Below are 20,337 nucleotides of genomic sequence, written 5' to 3' on the forward strand. Positions count from 1 at the left end.
ATCTAGGGTACCTAATGAAGTGTCCAGTAAGAGTATTGTCTTCCTGTTGTCTGTCTTTGGAAACTGACCGATGCTGCCTTCGCGTCACACAAAAAGTCGTTAATTTGCCACTTTCCTATTGAAACGATCATTTTGGTGCTGACAGATAGAACGTGAAAAACCTGTCTATGAAAACATAGAGTAGCACAGATAAATAGCGTTATACGTAAATTATATGTAGTTTGAAGCGAAGGCTCGCGTGTACGGGATTGGCACTTTCCCCACGGGCAGTGAATGCAGCACCGGTGGTTGACTGCCTTTTGCGTTGTGAACGTCGATTTCCCTCCCACGGCGACGTTTTTGTCGTCGTCCTCCTCCGTGAGCCGACTACGGAGCGGCTGTACACACTCCAGGTGGAAGACCAACTAACCGTCGCCTGGACTCGGCTACTGGGGTAAGACATTCCGCCCCTCCCACTCCAACCACTCCTGTCTTCTTTATCGAAGTGCAACCTTATAGCTTCGAGTTCGGCCAACAGAGAGCGACGCTCGTTCATTTCGTTCAATTTAAGAGAATGGACGCTACCGCAGTGTGTGTTTTGAATATTATTTCACAATGGTGCCTTTTAGCTAGTGGTTGCAAGAAAGAAGAAGGACGGACGGGGGGGGGGGGATAGGTGTGAAACACCGCGGCTCGGGTCTCCCATAGCTACCGCAAGCTGAAGAGCGGGGTGTACGCCAGTAGCCGCTCATGTGTTGTCTTTTTCGGACGCTTTATCACCACGCACGGACCCTCCCTCCACAATCCTAAAATATAACCCTTTGGTGTGTGACATACCCATTTATTTATTTTATTTATTTTTAGGAGTCGTGACATTCCTGACAGATCCGTTTTATCTGATTTGCATTCTTCCACCGGTTTCTCCACTCCAGGCCCGAACATGAGGAGGAGAGTAGCCGGCTTCGAGCGTGCCCTGAACGGCGTGCCCCTGTGACGAGCCCCCCCTCTCCCTCACCTTCTCCTCCCCTCCAGGAAACACCCAGCACTCGTCCAAGTGCGGGCACAACATGACTGTTTTCAAGCAGGAGAATGTCGAGGACTTTTATGAGATTGGAGACGAGCTGGGCAGGTGAGTCACGCCCTTTCACTTCAAAATTGCCTTTGCACCCCCCCCCCCCTTACCATGACCCATGCAAAATATATACAAATTGGAGAAAAAAAATGTATACCGTGATGCCTTGACTTTCCCCAATGAATTGAATTGAAATGCTAACAATCTGTTTCATCCTCGCCCCAAAACGCCTTTAAGGTGCTTTATAAGAAGAAGAATGCTACTATATAGTATCATGACAAACAAAATGGTAGTAGCACAATTAAATAAATGGTAAAAAATGATAATAATAATTTCAGACACTACAATAATTCAATGGGCGGGAAGACCTGGAGGCAGCATTACTAAAAACTAGTACCGCTATGTTGCACTAGCAGTGTGACTGTATCCTACTATTTTTTTTCACAACTGCATAACATTTCTGCAACCTTTGGTAGGAAAACTACATTTTACTAGTAAGGCAAAACTATTGGTCAGCATTATGATGCTACTTGTAGCATCCGAGAAGCTCCTAGTGCGTGACATAATCCTACCTATCACTGAGCCGAGTAATGTTAATAGTCGTTTATTTTAGTTGTGTACTAATAGGCAAAAAAATGGCACCGGTATAGTTAAAAAAAAGTAAAGTTAAAAAAAATTTCGCTAGCAGGCAGAGGTGATAGATAGATAGATAGATAGATAGATAGATAGATAGATAGATAGATAGATAGATAGATAGATAGATAGATAGATAGATAGATAGATAGATAGATAGATAATGCCACCCAATGCACCCACTGACCTACATTCAACCCCCTTTTACCCCGACTGGCATGAATGTTTGGGTGGGGGGGGGGATTGTGTCTGCCACTCATCCTCCCCCCTGACTATTGTGTACCGCTAACCAACCCGAGAAGGAGCCATCGACTGGCCAAATAGACGACTTTATCCTCAAAGAGCTACGATTTTATTCTTGAAAAATGACCACATAATTCCCATCGTATTATATCCTATATCCTATCCTATATATATCCTATTCGTAAAGCAAGTGGCGATATCTTAGGACAATAAATGGATTACACCGCAAGTTCTTTAATTTGGATGAGTTAAAAATAATGATGATAATAATAATAATAATAAAACTGGCGTGCGTTAATGCTGATTCTTTTTATATATTTTTTTAGTTAGCGCTCTGTGTTTTTCCTTTTTCCTCACGGAAACAAGGGAATTTATGCTAGACTCATCTTGGATCCCTGCCAACTGTGCTAGTGGGTAACGGGTGTCACTCAGTCTGCGTGTGTGTGTGTGTGTGTGTGTGTGTGTCTGCGTGTGTGTGTGTGTGTGTGTGTGTGTGTGTGTGTGTGTGTCTGTACATCCCTTGATGGTCAATTAGGACAGTCGCTCAAGTGTGGAAAGTGTTTTGCAGTCCTCCACTTTACATGACCTTGTAGTCCTCACTAAGAGATATGCGCCACGGTTCCACTAATTGATCATTAAGAATTCTTTCCGTAATGGATTGTCGATTTAATGGTGTCTAGAAGCAGCGGAGCGCACTGCAAAAAAATGTTTGGTTGTAGTTTTGAATGCCATGGTCAGCAACGAGAAGTTGAGATGCTGTAACAACGTTGTACGTGCGAGCCACCTTACTTTGTCATGAGATTATGAGGGCACATGTCACAAGATGAGAGATGGATGAATGGAGCAGTTGGTTTCCCCCCCCCCCCCCCCCCCCCCCCCCTTCGTCCTCCGACTTCCTCACTTCCCACCATTACCACCATCACCTCCTCGTCTTCCTCCTCTTCATGTCAATCATGCACATTCCGCTGTTTAATCAGAATAATCTTGTTGTCATAGCGATAATATCAACCCAATTCATGAACTCTCTTCAAAAAAAATAGTGTCCTCTGTAAAGTTGTCCACTTTATACTCCAACCGAATCTTTTTTTTTTTTTTTTCCTCCGGGTGGTGATTTTACAGTATTTGCTATGAGAGCAACTTCCAGCAAGCACAAAATGGCGGACACCGGTGTGTCCGCGTTGTGGAGAGTTGAATGGTTGTGACAGTTTTGAGTCTACTCTGTGACCTCGTCGTGACGTTTGCTGGTGTCATGTGTCCCTGATGTGTCTGAAGGCATTCCGCTCAGTCCTCCAGGATGCCAATCGTGCCGCCATGGACTAACGCAGATAGCTGGAAGGTCGTGAAAACAAAGCGGCATTTGGCTCACCATAAAAATAAAAACGCAAAGGTGTTGAGGATCTCTTCATGCTATTGAAAAATGGAATGCGGCCAATTATAATCATTCCCAAAAAGTTTGGAGGTACAAGTGCACTATAATTATTTATTACAGATGGACTTCGTTTCGCCTTTGAACTCGGGCATACCCGGCTAAAATCCGGCCACCGAAGCCAGTTGCCTGTTTAGCAACATGAAATTTGGGAAATATGTTTTGTTTTAAGGTACCGGGTTCTCATTGAGGGTGCCAATGTCAGTACTTAAGGCAAAAAACAAAAACAAAAAAAACATCGAGCAAGTCCTCCTCAGCAGTAGTTATGGTGAGAAACTCCTCTCGACATCCTGACAGATGTCCTTTTTTGTATTTACACTGCGTTGATAATCCATCAGCCTCTTCCTTCCTCCGAGCAGCCGGCGGTTCCTCTTCTCACTTCTCACTCCCGTTGCCATGGTTACCCTTTCCGCCAGTACACAATGGCGCGGCGGCGGTTGCGTAACTGTTTTGCGGCCCTCACCCGCTCGCGTACCGCACACGCGGCGCAGCCGAGTGGGTCGGGAACACAGGGATCCGACCTCCCACGCCGCTCGCTAGCTGCTAATTGCGCACAACGTTCACGTTAGCTCTGCCGATCTCATCTTCAACTCTGCGTTAGCAAAAAGTCATAGTTTTGTGGGAAATGGCTGAAGTCAATCAAGTTCATTTTATGGAAAAGTCAACCATTCAAGTCCCCCCCAAAAAATTCTAGATGGTATTATGTTTGAAAATCATTTTAAAAAAGTTCCACTGCGAAAAGGAAGTTAAAAATAATGAAATATTTGAAATGACTAGCGCAAACAACGTGTGCGTTATCTTCTATTGACACAGCTGCGGTATTGGCTTGAATGTCACGCGTGACACGATGAAGACATTTCAGGCTGAGAAACCGCTTGCAAAAGTTCATGTTCACTGAGGTCCTCATCTCACGTGGTTGCTCAGCAGAATGTCGGCTGACGAGAGTGGAAACATTGAGGCTTATCACTGACGCGACACCCATGCTCATTCCGTTAGCCTTCTATGGTGTTTTACATTGTGTGTTAGCATGAAGCTAGCAACGAGGCCAAGTTACGCAATGACGGCTCATTCTCTTTTATGTTTTCTGCAATCTATTTGGAATATCTATTTGAGTATGGTCGACTCGGGCTGAATAATTCATCCCATTCAAATCTGTTTTGCAGTATAATCAATAAAACGAAAAATTTCAAATTGCAAAGACTGAATAAAAAAAAAAAAAATCCTTTGTTTTCAGTTGGTCATCTTTTCAAGGTCAAGGTATTTAGTTTTAGAAATGTGTGGTGACACTGTAGTGTCAAGTTTTGTGTTCGTTTGTGAGGAATTTTGCCCATTAGTCGCTACATTACACAATGTTTATTTTCGAGTAGGGGGAATCCCTCTACACTTGCACAACTCTTCCAATAAGGGGGGGGGGGTAGAACTAACGAGGGAAGAGCCCTTCCATCCAGACGGAGAACAAACAAAGGCGGGGAGGCTGTTTTTCATTAGGCCAGATAGCAGGAAGCCAGATCAAATGTCCTCGCTGCCTTTGTTGTGACTAAAAGCCTCGACAGGCCTTCACGCTTTTGCCAGAGGAGAGCGCAGACGAGACCGGGGGGGGGGGGGGGATGCTGGGAACAGAACAGGGTGCTGGCGGACTTGGGTTGGGTGTGTTGCATGACTTAACACTGCAGGCTGCTGGTTGTTGATCTCATCGACTCGGTTTCGCAGTGAACCTTAAGTGCTCGATAATACCGCCAGTACTTTTAAAATACACGATCACAGATAATTGTCAATTTATAGGGTTGGTCGGATCCACCTCAGTTCGTGAAAACTACTGGTCGGATTTACCCCGGGGGGGGGGGGAGTGGGGTAAACCCTACAAGGCCTTGTTGCTAACCAAAACGATAGCACACTCGCCAACCACCTTTGACCCCCACCACATGTTCACCTTTTGAAAAGAACTCGCTTGACATAAATAAACAAGCGTAATGCGGCGACATTAACGAGGGCCTGATTAAACACAAATAATCCCGCGGGGCACACGAGCCACACCATCCGCGTTCTCGTCAATTAAAAGCCATCAAGGTATTTACCCGGTTAATCTTTGACCTTAATCCCAGTATTATCCAGCTATACCTTACAGCTCATGTCATGAATATTATTACATCCTAACCAAGAGTCCTTCTCTCTGTGCATACTCCAGTATGAGATATCAATCCACCAGTATCAAATATCCATCCAGCAGTATGAACGATTGATGCCTTATTATCACATATCACACATCGATACAACTGTATTAAATATCAATATGTTATCAAATATCAATGCCCCAACATCGAGTCACATTATATTGGTATGACATCAATGCACCGGTATTAAATTACTATAGTATCAGATTACCGAGCCGCCATTTTGTCATCTCTGCGGAATGCGTTGCCATATTTTGAATAATTCGTCTCACACAGTTTGTCCCTCATATGCCAAGTCAATGATAAAACCGCACGCTGTCAGTTTCTCAGTTGTCTATCGTCGCGTTTGTCGAGAAAACGACATCGTTGCCAATCTCGACCTGCGGCGATTGCCTCAGTTCATTAGCGCTGACGAGCATCGTGACGAGCAACAACACGCGTCGTTAACCTGGAGCGTCCCCGGTTTTACTATTTAGTCATTATTTTTTAAACTCCTCAGGGCAGTACATCATGCCCCCCCCCCCCCCCCCCCGCCAAAAAAAAATCAGTGGACAGAACACTACGTTCTCATGAGTCACTTTGCTTTCAGCCATGGCAAATGTTCACCATGTTTACTTTCATCGCAGATTGCGCCTCATCGAACACACCACACAGGTGGCGTGCCATCATGGCAGTGTTATTACAACGTTAAATGGTTAAACTCGTGTTACCTCTCCCGGCAGCGGCCAGTTCGCGGTGGTCCGACGGTGTCGTCAGCGGAGCACGGGTGCCGAGTACGCCGCCAAGTTCATCAAGAAGCGGCGCAGCAAGTCCAGCCGGCGCGGCGTGACGCGGGAGGACATCGAGCGCGAGGTCAACATTCTGAAGGAAATCCAACACCCCAACATCATCACGCTGCACGAGGTCTTCGAGAACAAGGCCGACGTCATCCTCATTCTGGAGCTGTAAGTTGCAGATTTTTTTTCTTGTAAAATTGATGAGGAGGAAAAAAAAACAATCTGATCAATATGCTATACGATATGTCAATTGTCAATTTTTATTTTGTATTCTCCTTTATTTTAATTATTGTTTTCACAGTCTTTTTTTTCTTCTTGATATTGGCTCACAACACTTGTGGTTAGCTCATGTGTGAGGAGCAAACGGCAGCATTCTTTAAAGGAAATGTTATCCCCAAAACAAAAGCAAACGAAAGCCACAACAAGGTGACTCGAGGCCCGAACTTTCCGGCTCCACCGGTCGGACAACGTTCCTCACCAATGATGACGGCTCACTGCTGCTTAATGAGCATTTCTTAATGATGTGTTCAGTTTTTAGAAAGCAAAATCTAAATATATGTTATAAATGTAAAATATGATCAATATTTGTGTCGGTCTTTACGTAGGTGCCTTAAACAATCCCAACCACAGACACGGACCAACGTTTGAGCCTGTTTACCGTTTTCATATTGATACGTTCGATCGGCGTCGGTAACTGAGCTCCTTGAAAGCTACTTTGACTGCACTCTAATGCAGCTCCGTGATGAGATTAGCTACCCTGGGCTCCATTAAAATAGAGATTGATGGCTTTTTAATTGTCTGTTTAGCGTGGCCGGCGGAGAACTCTTTGACTTCCTGGCGGAGAAAGAGTCACTGAGCGAAGAGGAAGCCACGCAGTTTCTCAAGCAGATCTTGGACGGAGTTTCCTACCTGCACTCCAAACGCATCGCTCATTTTGACCTCAAGGTAACCCAGCCACACCCCGAGCACCTTTTTTTTTTTTTTTCTGGATGCATGGCTTTAATTCTTTCAAATTGTTTCAGCCGGAGAACATCATGCTGCTGAGCCGCTCCATGCCTCACCCGCGCATCAAGCTCATTGACTTCGGCCTGGCACACAAGATCGATTTTGGAAACGACTTCAAAAACATTTTCGGAACGCCCGAGTTTGTCGGTCGGTATCCGTCCGCCACGAGTCCACGTGCATCTTGTTGCTTTGATTTTAAATGTCGTTTTTTTTTTTTTTTATCCTTTCAGCTCCTGAGGTGGTGAACTATGAACCGTTGGGCTTGGAGGCGGACATGTGGTACGTACCAAAACACGCGTTGGACATCTGCAGTTCAGCCAATTTTGCTGACTTCAGTAAAGCCTTTTCTCTTTGTCTCTGCAGGAGCGTTGGTGTGATCACGTACATTCTGTGAGTAAATTGCCGCACACTTATGGGTGAAATTATGACTTTCAAATATCATGGCTATAAAGCGCAGATTTGGGAGATACGGAAAGAACATATGTGCTGCGACCAAAAAAATAAAAAAATTCTCAATATAGGATGACCGTGTTTAGTGAACTGCAATACCGCCGGGGGACATTGGATTGATACAAAAAATGTTGTTGGCTTCACGACAGCATGGTTTTGTCTTGTAGCTGGTAAATTGTGAAGCTTTTGAGGCGAGGGCCTCCATGTCAGCTGCAGCTGTCTCGCGAGCAGTCAGCGGCTGCTATTGACCAGCCGGAGAGGCTTCAAGCACACTTGAGTCTCACTTTCTGGCTTAATTCCCAATTGGAAAGGGTTTTGACATTTTTATGTCATAAAATTACCATCACCCTAATAAAATTGTGCATCATGAGCATTTTGCTGCTTCTTCTGATGTCCACCTGGGAACATACATACAAAACAACTAAAGTGGCTCAGTAAGCGGCAGTAATATTTGTGTGTTGTCGGCTTTTCTGTCTAAACGTGTTGCTGCACCGTTTGTGTGCAAATGACCATCATTTAAAGACTTAAAGCGACAAAATACTGGTTTGGTTAGCCCATCGAACCGGTCCAATAGTGTTAGCATTGAGTTAGGAAGTAATGACAAGTCTTGTCACGTAAGATTAAAATGACGAGTCTGTTCCGTGCGATCAGGCTGAGCGGCGCTTCGCCTTTCCTGGGTGACAACAAGCAGGAGACGCTGGCCAACGTTTCGGCCGTGGATTACACTTTTGACGACGACTTCTTCGGCGGCACCAGCGTCCTGGCCAAAGACTTCATCGCCAGACTCCTCGTCAAAGACCCCAAGTACGTACTCGGGACCCGCATTCAATCAGACAAATACGTTCTCCTATTATAATGACATTATTTTTAATTATCGGGATGAAATAAAATAAAGTATGTGGCATTCAAATTTGAATTGCAATCTGAATTAGCATTTTTATGTATTTTTATTTAATATCAAATACAATATAGATAATTGTGGCATTTCTAAAAGAAAATATGATTTCAAATCAAATGAGAGATTTATTTTTTTTAAATTTGCAAAGTTATGACAATAGAGTATTCATATCTAAGAGTCCTATATTTCACGACAAAAGTAAAATGTTAATTTGATTTGAAAATGTAATGTAAGTCATGACATTAGAATCATGATGATTGTGTGTTGTCTTGCCAGAAAGAGGATGAGCATTCAGGACAGCCTTCAGCATCCCTGGATCAAGGTTGCATTCACTTCACCACACTAAACATCCATCCATCCATCAGTCCAATCAATGTAGTCGAACCTGAAGAAGCAATCAACACGTTTTTTTCCCCCTCCCAACCAGCCCAAAGACACACAACAAGCGCTCAGCAGAAAAGAGTCTGCGGTCAACATGGAAAAGTTCAAAAAGTTTGCCGCGAGAAGAAAATGGAAAGTAAGTCTGGACGTCGCATCCTCATTTCATCTCTGTTGGTAACCAACACAGCAGGCCCCACCAAGGAGGTTCAATCGGGCTCTTGTAAAATGATGATTTCCTCTCCAAATATGTCTTGCTAGCATTGGACTTTTGATCTCTGTCCTCATAAAAGTATCTATATTTATTTTTATTTTTTTTATTTATAATTATAATATTTTTTTTCAATGGATTTGAAGAATTTGTGATTAAAAATGCAGCATTTTATTTGATCTTGGATTGGATTTTTTTTTTTTTCTCTCAAATCCAAAAATGCCCCGCCCACGTTAACATTACGAGGAGCCGCATCATTCACTTCTTCCATCACGGCTTTTTTTAATTGAGTTGAAACTTTACCGTGGATGTCGTTGAACGTCCTTCCAAACATCCACAACGTCTCCCCCGTCGGCCGTCGAGTAAATCCTGCTCTCTGCTTTGTGTTTTTGCAGCAATCTGTACGCCTCATCTCCCTGTGCAACCGTTTGTCACGCTCCTTCCTGTCCCGAAGCAACATGAGCGTGGCGCGCAGTGACGATACATTGGTAACGCGCAACACGGCAGCTCAACGAGTCTTAATGAACCGGAGCCTTGCGTTTAAGTACAGTTGGAAGTATCGTGCTTTGCTCAGGGTTGCGTGCTGTGCCTTTTCCCAGGATGAGGAAGACTCGTTTGTGATGAAGGCCATCGTCCACGCCATCAACGACGATAACGTTCCGGGCCTGCGGCATCTGCTGGGCTCGTTGAACAGCTACGACGTCAACCAGCCCAACAGGCACGGCACGCCGCCGCTGCTCATCGCCGCCGGCTGCGGCAACGTCGACATCATCCAGCTGCTCGTGAGGAAAGGGGCCCTCATTCAAGCTCACGACAAGGTAACTCACTCGCATTTATTATCTGGATATTTGCAGCATATATATTTTAGGGGTTTGTGTATATTTACTTGATTGTTAATTGGATATTTACTCATTTTATAATGATTGTGTGATTGTGAATGATCATTTTATGTCTATTTTTTTTCTGCATGTGTGTGCATGTTTTTATTTTCCCATGATAAAAAATTTTGTGTTATGATTGTTTTATTTATTTATTTTATCTGTATTTGTATTTTAATTCATTCTATTAATTATATTGAGCAAATCAGCCTGAATAAATTTTTCCATCATTAATTTCTTAATAAAAAATATTTCTGTGATTTTGATTATTTTTTTACTCTAGAAATCTTAGATTTTTTTATTTAACATTTATCTTTAAACAATTTATTTTCAATACATTTATAGTTGTTCTGTTTATTGGTTTGTTGTTATCAGAAAAAATCTCTAGTATAGTTTTTTTTTTATTTCTTTGTTGAGTACTCTACAATGTTTTAGTGCATTTATATTTAATCCCATTTGCTATTTAACCAACAATTTTTGTGTGCGCGTTCCTTTAGAGTGGCGCCAACGCCATCTATTATGCGGCGAGACATGGCCACGTGGACACTCTCAAATTCCTCCATGCCAACAAATGTCCTCTGGATGTACAAGATAAGGTCACAAATTAATAGTGCATAAAATTCCCTCATAATACATCAACTTTGTTCTTTTAATGACAACTTTACTCAGGTACCTCAAAAAAAAAGGGTCCCGATTGTAACTAAACTGTCATTTGCGTCTTGTGTCACAGTCTGGAGAAACAGCTCTCCACGTGGCGGCCCGCTACGGCAACGTGGACGTGGTCAGCTACCTGTGCAGCATCCGGGCCAACCCGGACCTCAGCGACAGGGTGAGCTCACTCATTCCGACACCCCACTCCAAAAAAAAAAAAAGCTTGAAATATTTTTGACCGCCCGTCTCCCCTCGTCCAGGAGCAAGAGACGGCTCTGCACTGCGCCGCCTGGCACGGCTACTCGGCCGTAGCGCGGGCGCTCTGCCGAGCCGGCTGCCACGTGGACGCCAAGAACCGCGAGGGCGAGAGCGCCCTGCTCACGGCGTCCGCCCGTGGCTTCGTGGACATCGTGGAGTGCCTGGCTGAGCACGACGCCGACCTGGAGACTGTCGACAAGGTTTATTTCCTCATCAGTCAAATTTTTCAAATTTTAATGTCTGAATAAAGCTCTGGTACCGTTCAATCCAATAAGCATTGTTTCCTGAAATGATGGCATGGTTTTCTCAGTTTTACTTTTGAAGAAATGTGGATGAACGTCAAAGGGCATGGTGCATAATTCGTTCAAACTTCATACGTGATCTTCCTCCAGGACGGCCACACGGCCCTCCACTTGGCTGTGCGGCGATGCCAGCTCGATGTGGTTCGCTGCCTGCTGGCGCGTGGCTGTCAGCTGGACCGCCAGGATCGCCATGGAAACACACCGCTGCACATCGCCTGCAAGGACGGAAACCTGCCCGTCGTCGTGGCGCTCTGCAGCGCCCGAGCCGTCCTCGACATCCCTAACAAGGTAACCGTTTTGGTTAAAGGGACCATGAAATTAGCTGGCGGCTAATGTTAGCAATTTTGCACTCGTCTACTGACTAGACTTGAAAGGCTCCACATACAATAACGATACTCGCAAATACCTGTTAAATTTGTAGCCAGACTGTGTCGTGTAGCAGGCTTGAGTGGATTAAAGGATTCCAATGAGAGTTTTCCCAGGAATACTTTCGGCAGTGTTGTCATTTATCCCAGATGATACGTTTGATTCGCACGCCGCTTTCGCGACCGCATTTGTGGTTTCCCCGTCTTAACGTCCAAAGAACTAAAATAACTCATCAATTTCTAGATGAACGAGTGCTTCCTTTTAGTCATTTTAACAGCTTTTTTTTTTTTTTTTTTTTTAATCAAGTACACGTTCGCTGCTCATGATATCAAAAAAATCATACAAATGATTTTTTTTTTTTTCCTAACATGAAAGGCATTTTTTTGTGCCGCATTAATGTAAAGGGCAAACATAAATGGCGGTTAATTGGTTCCACACAAATGAATGACATCTGACGGTCTTGTTTGTCGTCTTTTGACCGACTAGTATGGCCGGACCCCTCTCCACTTGGCCGCCAGCAACTGTGGTCTAGAAGTGGTACGTCACCTCTGCCTGTCTGGAGCCAACACGGAAGCCGTCACCAACGTAAATTAACTCAACCATTGCACAAAACAAAAGATGATATTATGTCATTTATGCTTAGATGCATGTATTTTTTATTTTTTTTTTAGGATGGAAAGACTGCTGAAGATTTGGCTTCAGCTGAGCAACATGACAATATAGTGGCCTTGTTGGGAAAGCTCAAAAAGGTGAAAAGTGCTCGAGTGTGATTGACATTTATGGTTTCATTGAAAGCCTTACGGCAGCGGGAGTACTCTGGTGGGAGTGCCGAGGGCTCTCAGCTGCCCACAGCGGCACTCATTCATGGACCACCTTTTGTCACATGACTCATCCACTACACATACAAGGAAAACACGGCAGCACTTGAACTGAATATTTAAATGCAAGCCCAAGGGCCTTTTATAAAATGGAACAAATTCGACCCAGTCGCGTTCCACCCTCCGAGTTAGCGGCAAACCCCTGCGTTCGGCAAAAGTCGACATTTTCCACTCGAACTCTTGTCAGTTATGGCTCTGATATGTTTATTGTTAATAGCAAGCATGTTAGCAATGTTTTGCATCTCGCTGCAGGACAACCACAAGCTGGCCTTCATCCAGCAGCTGCGGCCCACGCAGACGGCGCAGACACGCATCAAGCTCAAGCTTTTCGGCCACCAGGGGGCAGGCAAGAGCACGCTGCTGGAGTCGCTCAAGTGCGGCATCCTGCGAAGTTTTTTCCGTCGACGCCGGACCACCCGCATGAGCAACACGGCACGACACCCCAATTCTCCGGTCAACTCCAAGCCCGCCGGTAAATTACGGGGCTCCCGCATGATTGATTTCAAGTTTTGCTGACTTTTTTGTGGACTCATGTTGTCGAGGCAAACTGGTTTCCCGGGCTGAATTTTTCAAGATTAGAACTTGCTGTTTAAATGTAAGAATGGACACGTTGACAAATGACAAACTTTGGCGTTTCGTGCATTGTTTGTCCTTTTTTTTTTGTGGGTCCCAGTCATGACTCATACCCACCTAATTTGCTGTTTCAGTGTCGGTGAGCATCTCCAACTTGTATCCGGGCTGCGAGAACGTGAGCGTGCGCAGTCGCAGCATGATGTTTGAGCCCAGCCTGACCAAAGGAGTGCTGGAGGTATTCTCGCCCGTGCACGGGGGGCTCTCTCCCGCTACCGCCGCCGCTGCCGACGAGCTGGCCACCAGGGCCGTCGACATCCAGCACGCCAACATCCATGGTGAGATGCTCTGCGTTTCAGGATACAGTTTTGGATTAAAATTGGTTCACTCATATGTATGTATTCCTTTTTTATTATATCCATTTAAGTCGTTTGGAGTGTATTTGTTGTAAATGATTAAATAATACACAATGTATAATCATATATAAACTTGTCAATTAAAAAAACAGTGTAACCACAATGATAAATGATCTGACCCACTTTAAAAATCAAGTATGGATTTACTGTTCACATTTGTTTGTTTTTTCATGTAGTTTCTGTGTATGGCAGATTTTCATCAGTGTACCACATTGCCTTTTTGCAGGCGTTGGAGATTTCAGCGTGTGGGAGTTTTCCGGCAACCCCGTCTACTACTGCGCCTACGATTACTTTGCGGCCAACGACCCCACGGCGGTCCACGTCGTGGTCTTCAGTCTGGAGGAGCCGTACGAGAGCCAGCTGAGCCACGTCAGCTACTGGCTCAACATGCTGAAGGCCCTCACGCCGCCGCACCCCCACATCCGTGAGTCTCTCCAGTCCTGCCGCCATTTCGGAGGGCGCTCGGTGGAGTGACGCTTTCGTCGTTCGCAGTGTTCGGAGGCAGGGTCCAGCAGCCTCTGGTGGTGGTGCTGGTGGGCACTCACGCGGATCTGGCGGACGTTCCCCGAAGTTTCTCCGGAGAGTTCAGCTACAATAAAGAAAGAGCGCTCCTTAAGGAAGTCAGGAGCAGGTAGGCAATTTGCTTTATTTTTTATTTTTTTCTATTTATTCATTCATTCATATATTTATTTATTCGTTGATTTATTTAAGATTTCATGACATCATAAAACAAATCAATAGGTCATCTATATTATGAATAATGTATTATTTGTCACTGTTGCGTTTGAGGTTTGGAAACGACCTGCAGATCAGCGACAAGTTGTTTGTGATGGACGCCGGCGCCTCCAACTCCAAAGACGTCAAGCTTCTCAAGAATCATCTGCAGGAGCTGCGGTCGCACATCATCTCTGTGAGTACACTCACGCACGCACACACACACACACACACACACACACACACACACACACGCGTAGAAAGTAAATAAATGTGACGCAGCCTTGAGACTTTCTTCTGACATGCACACATGTGACTTCTGTGCGCGCAGCGCTGCTGCGGCATGACGCTGCTGTCGGAGCGTCTGCTGGCGGCACTGCCCGCCTGGCGCAAGCTAAGCGGACCCAACCAGCTGACATCGTGGCAGCAGTTTGTCAGTGACGTCCAGGAGAACATCAACCCGCTGGTCAGTCAGCAGCACCTCAGAGACCTGGCGCTTCAGCTGCACAGCATGGGAGAGGTCAGTTGGCTGCCGCCCTTCCTTTTTTTTTTTTTTTTTTTGAAGCTCTCCCTGGTACTCTCAGTTGAGTAGAATGTCTTTCCCGTATTGCACAGATCAACATCATGCAAAGTGAAACGGTGCAGGACGTGGTCTTGCTGGAGCCACGCTGGCTGTGCACTGCTGTTTTGGGCCGCTTGCTGTCCGTGGAGACGCCCAAGGCCATCCACCACTATAGGGGGCGCTACAGACTGGAGGAAGTGCAAGCCCTGGCTCCCGACAGCGACGTGGAGGAGCTGCTGCAGATCCTGGACGCCATGGACGTGTGCGTCCGGGACTCCGCCGACCCCGCCATGGTGGACGTGCCCGCCCTCATCAAGGCGGGGGGTCTGCGGCGCTCATGGACCGAGGATGACACCGAAGGGGATTCCGCCGCCGTCTACGGGGGCGTCCGGCTGGTGCCCGCCGAGCACCTGGCTGCCTTTCCCTGCGGTTTGTTCCACAAGCTGCAGGTCAACCTGTGCCGATGGAGTCGGCAGCAGAAGCCCGAGGACGACGAGGAAGACAGAGAGGCCGACATTCATCTGTGGACAGACGGAGCCAAGGTGAGTGGGGCGCCTTGCGGGCTGCAACTCAAATGCCACAAAAGTTGCAATCTTTACCAATAATGGATTTTGATTTGGTCTCGCCCAAATCCCAAACCGCCCATAACTTTAGTGACCCCCTCGACATATGAGCCATCATTCAGGAATGATTTGTTTTGTCGTGATAGCAAATATTTGAGATACGAGTTCCGTATGATGACAATGAATAAGCAATTTAGCAGCGGGTGAAGAATTCTTGCAAAAAAAAGAGAAGAAAATGGATTGTTTTGGGGATGAAGATTGCAATGGATTAATGCCCTGGAATCTCTCCTTACCGTAAGGTGAGCCGGTCAGGTGCGGAGGCCATGGTGCTGCTGGTCAACCACGGCCAAGGTGTGGAGATCCAGGTGCGTGGGCACGAGTCTCAAAGGGCCAAGTGCTACGCCCTACTGGACGCCGTGTGCGGCATCGCCGAGAACCTGCTGGCGTCCACGCTGCCGGGCCTGCTGACCGCCAAGTACTACCTCAGCCCCCAGCAGCTCCGCGAGCGACACGCTCCCGTCATGGTCTACCAGCCCAAAGACTTCCTGAGGGCCCAGATGCAGAGGGAAACGTCGCTCACCAACACCATGGGTGGATACAGGGAGAGCTTCAGCGGCATTCTTGCCTTTGGCTGTGCAGAGGTACCAAGTTGCATTCATGTTGGAAAAGTTTTGTGTGATTAAAAAAAAATATATATATATATCAGGCATTGAACATGAATTTAACGTATGTAGGTGTACCACCGCGGCGTCCTGGGCCCGGACATGCACATCGCTGAAATCCCCCCACTGGCCCGCCGCAAGCTGTGCCGCATGCTGGACCCGCCCGACGCCCTGGGGAAAGACTGGTGCCTTCTCGCCATGAACCTCGGCCTCAGCGAGCTAGTGGCAAAGCACAGCGGCAACGGGACGCCGCCCGGCGGGACGCCGCCCGGCGGGACGCCACCCGTCGCCCCACCCAGCCCGACCGCCGCCCTGCTGCAAGAGTGGAGCGGGCGTCCGGGCAGCACGGTAGGCCTCCTCATGCTCAAACTGCGGGAGCTGGGCCGAAGGGACGCCGCTGACTTCCTCCTCAAGGCCTCGCCCGTCTTCAGAGTCGACGGGCGGGGGCTGGGCGGCGGCGCCAACGGTTACCCCGATGGTTACGCCGCCACCTGCAACGGAGGCACGTCCTACAACTCCATCAGCTCTGTCATTTCCCGCTAAAAGCTTCCCCCCCCCTTCCCACGCTGCACGCCGCCACATTGCGAGTCAGACTCCAGCGTGAGGGAACTTTAACGTCCGTTCTTTGCTTCCCCGATGAATGTTGGTTGCCCCCAAAGAAGTCCAAGCCACCTTCTTCCCAACCAAAACAGGATCCAAACCTGCCCTGGCCACCTTTTGTCGAAATGGATTATCACTTCCCCGGCAATCAACTCTGCCTCTGTTTGGTAAGGAACCAATTGCCGAGTTCCCAGTGAACTCATTTCCACCATGGGATCAATTGCGTAGCAGTGTGAAGTTTACCACACAAGACTTGCTTTTATCTCCAAAGCAATTGTCACTGTCCCAGAAGTTGACCAGACCTTTGAACTGTAAGTCAAATCGGAGCCCTAAGAGCGGCGGGACGACGGATGAGGGAAATCGAATTCTGCAACGTTGAGGTTTGAAGTTTATCATTCATACCCCCCCCCCCTTTAGGTGCCTCAAGAGCGCCTTTCACCCTGGCCATAGATGAAACTCACCGGCGAATTTAACAGCGTCTGAGTCGCTGATCACGCCCCCTCTTACTCCCCAATGGCCGTTAACTCCTCCGCCAGTGTTGGCAAGGCTTTGAGATTCTGTTTTATTTTTTATTCACCTCCCTTTGCTGCTTCTATAACCGTTTTCACACTCGTCATTTTGGCGGTCACGATCGGATCGCGGCAACACGCTTGCCTTCGCCGTGCTCTGCGCGAAAGGCATCGACGGACAAATGCTGGATCCGCTGTTACGTCTCGTCTCGGATTAGCCATTGCGTCGACACGATCGAATCAGAAGCTTGCGTGACGCCATTTTGTCTTGGTCCTTTGTGAAAGGGAAAGGCAGTTTAAAGTGAAGCAAACAACAAATGTGAACACCGCCTTGTCCGTCCAGTGTACGTATATGTCCGTCTTACACATTTTAGCGCACATCTCGTCGATCGTTTCCGCAGCCAAAGCGATAATCGCTACGCGTTCGTCTCGGCCTTTTCTTGGGTCCCGCCGCAGCATTTTATCCAAGTGCCTTTGCGGCCTTCTACCTCCCCTAAGCACAAATAAGAGCAGGCGTGCCTTGTCTGCACATAATACTACAATTACGTTTACTAAAAAGCCCAAAAGGAATCAAAGTTGAGGTTTTTGTTTGGGTTGTCAGGGTTTGCTCAAAAGTGGATTTTGATGTTGAATGGCTGGAAACACCGTAAAGAAATACACCCAATCAACATGTTAAAAATGATAAACAATTACTACTTTCATCTTCCATCAATGATCTTTTTTTTTTTTAAAACAATAAAAACAACACTAAAATAGTTTGATTTTAATGTGGAGCACTTAAAAGGGAATTCAATGTCAAGTTTCTGTTGTATTTGCATAATTGCCCCCCCCCCCACCACCACCATAAAAACGCTTATTGGAGGTTTATCCCCATTTTGTCAAGAATGTTTGGGATAAAAAAAACTTCCCTGCTCATCGGGTCACATTGATCATGTCCACCAGACTTTGTGTTGATCAGTGAGAATGGTATGTAAGTTTCTGACAGCTTTATTCATCACTCAAGAGGAAATTCATGTGTACATTTTCATCATGGCACACACACCAAATGTTGCGAGTTTGGGGCATGTTAAGGTCTGATCACTGCAAAAAAAAAAAAAAATGGCTGCTTTAAACCAAAATGGATGCCAATTTGTGACAGGGGTCCTTTACCAGACACTTTGATGCGTTCTGTCAAGGTCGACGAGTTCAACAAAATTGGTTGAATGTTTTTAACTTTCTAGAGACGCAACTGGGTGAAATTTGGGAGTTTGAGGGAACCATACTAGAATTTGCAAAATTGTCCAATACTTTTTTGGGGTTTTTTTAAGATATGAAATTTGTATGCTATTTTTTTCTCACAATTCCAGCCAGCTCAACACAAAAAAAAAATCACTTAAATTTGATTCGACTCTTCCTCTCAGGAAAATGGCAAGTGTAAAGCTGATGTTAGCTGTTAGCCAGTTAGCTCCACAGAGTAACAAAAGTAACGCTTTCCCCGAATTGACGTGGTTTTAGCGTCCTCCATATTATCTTTAAAGTTCTCTACTTTGCCATCAACACACCCTTCATTTTTCTTTTGTCCTCCTCTTAGTTTCCTCGTTTGCCCATGTAAACGAGCCAAAAGCTGCTAAATGTTACATGTTGACCATGTTTCTAAAAAGTCTATTTTGATCCTATCCTTCCACTTTGTCATACTCTATTGCTTGATTTTGGTTTTTTTCTCTTACTTTTCTGTCACTTTGTTTGTTATGCTAATTGAATGTACAAGGAAAAAAAAAAACACTCACTGAGGTTCATTATTTTTGTGTAAATGTTGCCAATGTTGTGTGGCTTTAAACATGCCTTGTCCAATATCACACCCAATATGAACCGAAAGGGATCAATGTTTTGTCTTTATTTTTATTTTTCTATGTAATAACATCATTTTCTCTGACCAAAACAGAAAATAATTTTAAAAAGCTTCTAAGATTTTTTTTTCTATGTCCGCTCTATTTATGTTCAGTTCGTTCAGCATGTTCTCAGTTCTTTATAATGTGATATTTTTTTTATAAACAATAATTAAAAAAAAACTTTACTGAATGTTACTTTTATATTCTTGTGGTTTCAAGTTATTTTTGTGATAAATTGAAGGACAAATGAACAAAATGGAAACTTGAGCATTACATTGAACTACTTTTTAAGTGAGATTATTATTTTTTTTTACTGTTAACTACAGCGGAACACTTGCCAGGTGGCACTGTTGTTTAACAGGAAGCAATCATCACAAAACAGAACTAGCACATTATACAGTATTAAGAAATCGTTTATTTTGACTCCTTAGCATTGATTAAGTTGAGTGCTGTGGTGGGTGGTCTTTAGTTCCACAAGTGTGTGTAGACGTGGTCTACTGACCTTTAATCTGATAACCTAATCAGCTGATTTGTGAAGAATGTACTGAATGAACCAAAAAAAAAAAAAAAACATGTTTAGTCAGCATAACTTAAAGAAGGAAAAAAACGATTTCCTGTTGTTGGCTTTCTTTACATGAGTGTGCTGTCCAGACTTTTCTAAAACAAAAAAAATGCTCAGTCATCAGGCGATCACGCTAACATGGTGAACATTTTTTATTTATTTTTTTACCAGTACAAAAAAAATTCTAATAAGAGTAAATCAGTGCAATTTGCTTATTTCTCAACATAGTTTCTCTTTGAACTGATTGGCTGAAAAGTTGAAGATAAAAGTTTCAAATAAAAAGATCTACCAATTGCAATTTATTTACAATCTCTACGATAATCTGATCTAAAGTCGTTAAACTCAGATAATAAGCAAGACAGTAGCAAAGAGCACTTTTTTAACAATATTTTTGTGAAACTACAAAAAAATAAGCATAAAATATCTCAAATAAATTCATGTAGGATTTTTGTTTAAAAAAATCAAAAAAAGTCTGTTACCCCAGTGCTTGTTTGCAATCTCTATGCTAAGATTTATGAACATTTTAAATGAATAAATAATACCAATATTTCAATATGAGGCTTTTTACCTCGTTTTAAAATGTCTTTCCACGTGTTTTCAACCTTCAACTTAGATAACGTAGCTAATCAAGAAAAACAAAAAATCCAACAGTGACTTCCCAAATGGGTCAATAATCAAAGCAAGATGTTGTTGTGACGGTCGTTCAAAGTCCACATATTTTAACCTACTTTCCTAT

At 45.0% G+C, this 20,337-nt stretch overlaps 1 protein-coding gene across 2 annotated transcripts; it reads left to right on the top strand.

Annotated features, from left to right (window-relative positions):
• The first annotated feature begins 60 nt into the window (after window positions 1-60).
• dapk1 (death-associated protein kinase 1) lies at window positions 61-19,240 on the top strand. 2 transcript variants are annotated; one of them, XM_085909167.1, is made up of 27 exons: window positions 61-433; window positions 912-1,108; window positions 6,247-6,468; window positions 7,107-7,245; window positions 7,323-7,452; window positions 7,536-7,584; window positions 7,669-7,695; window positions 8,407-8,559; window positions 8,930-8,975; window positions 9,081-9,170; window positions 9,638-9,730; window positions 9,842-10,060; window positions 10,618-10,716; window positions 10,851-10,949; window positions 11,032-11,229; window positions 11,422-11,619; window positions 12,184-12,282; window positions 12,369-12,446; window positions 12,828-13,047; window positions 13,283-13,483; window positions 13,788-13,985; window positions 14,054-14,192; window positions 14,351-14,471; window positions 14,607-14,795; window positions 14,891-15,379; window positions 15,700-16,041; window positions 16,135-19,240. In XM_085909167.1, the coding sequence occupies exons 2-27, from the start codon at window positions 1,047-1,049 to the stop codon at window positions 16,603-16,605; spliced, it is 4,371 nt and encodes a 1,456-aa protein (XP_085765293.1). In that variant the 5' UTR covers window positions 61-433; window positions 912-1,046; the 3' UTR covers window positions 16,606-19,240. The 2 variants fall into 2 exon arrangements, with proteins under 2 accessions (XP_085765293.1, XP_085765294.1); XM_085909168.1 differs by lacking the exon at window positions 61-433 and adding an exon at window positions 546-803.
• Window positions 19,241-20,337: the final 1,097 nt, after the last annotated feature.

This window comes from Syngnathus leptorhynchus, chromosome 4, assembly GCF_054491065.1.
Source record: "Syngnathus leptorhynchus isolate UIUO chromosome 4, UIUO_Slep, whole genome shotgun sequence".
Taxonomy (NCBI): domain Eukaryota; kingdom Metazoa; phylum Chordata; class Actinopteri; order Syngnathiformes; family Syngnathidae; genus Syngnathus; species Syngnathus leptorhynchus.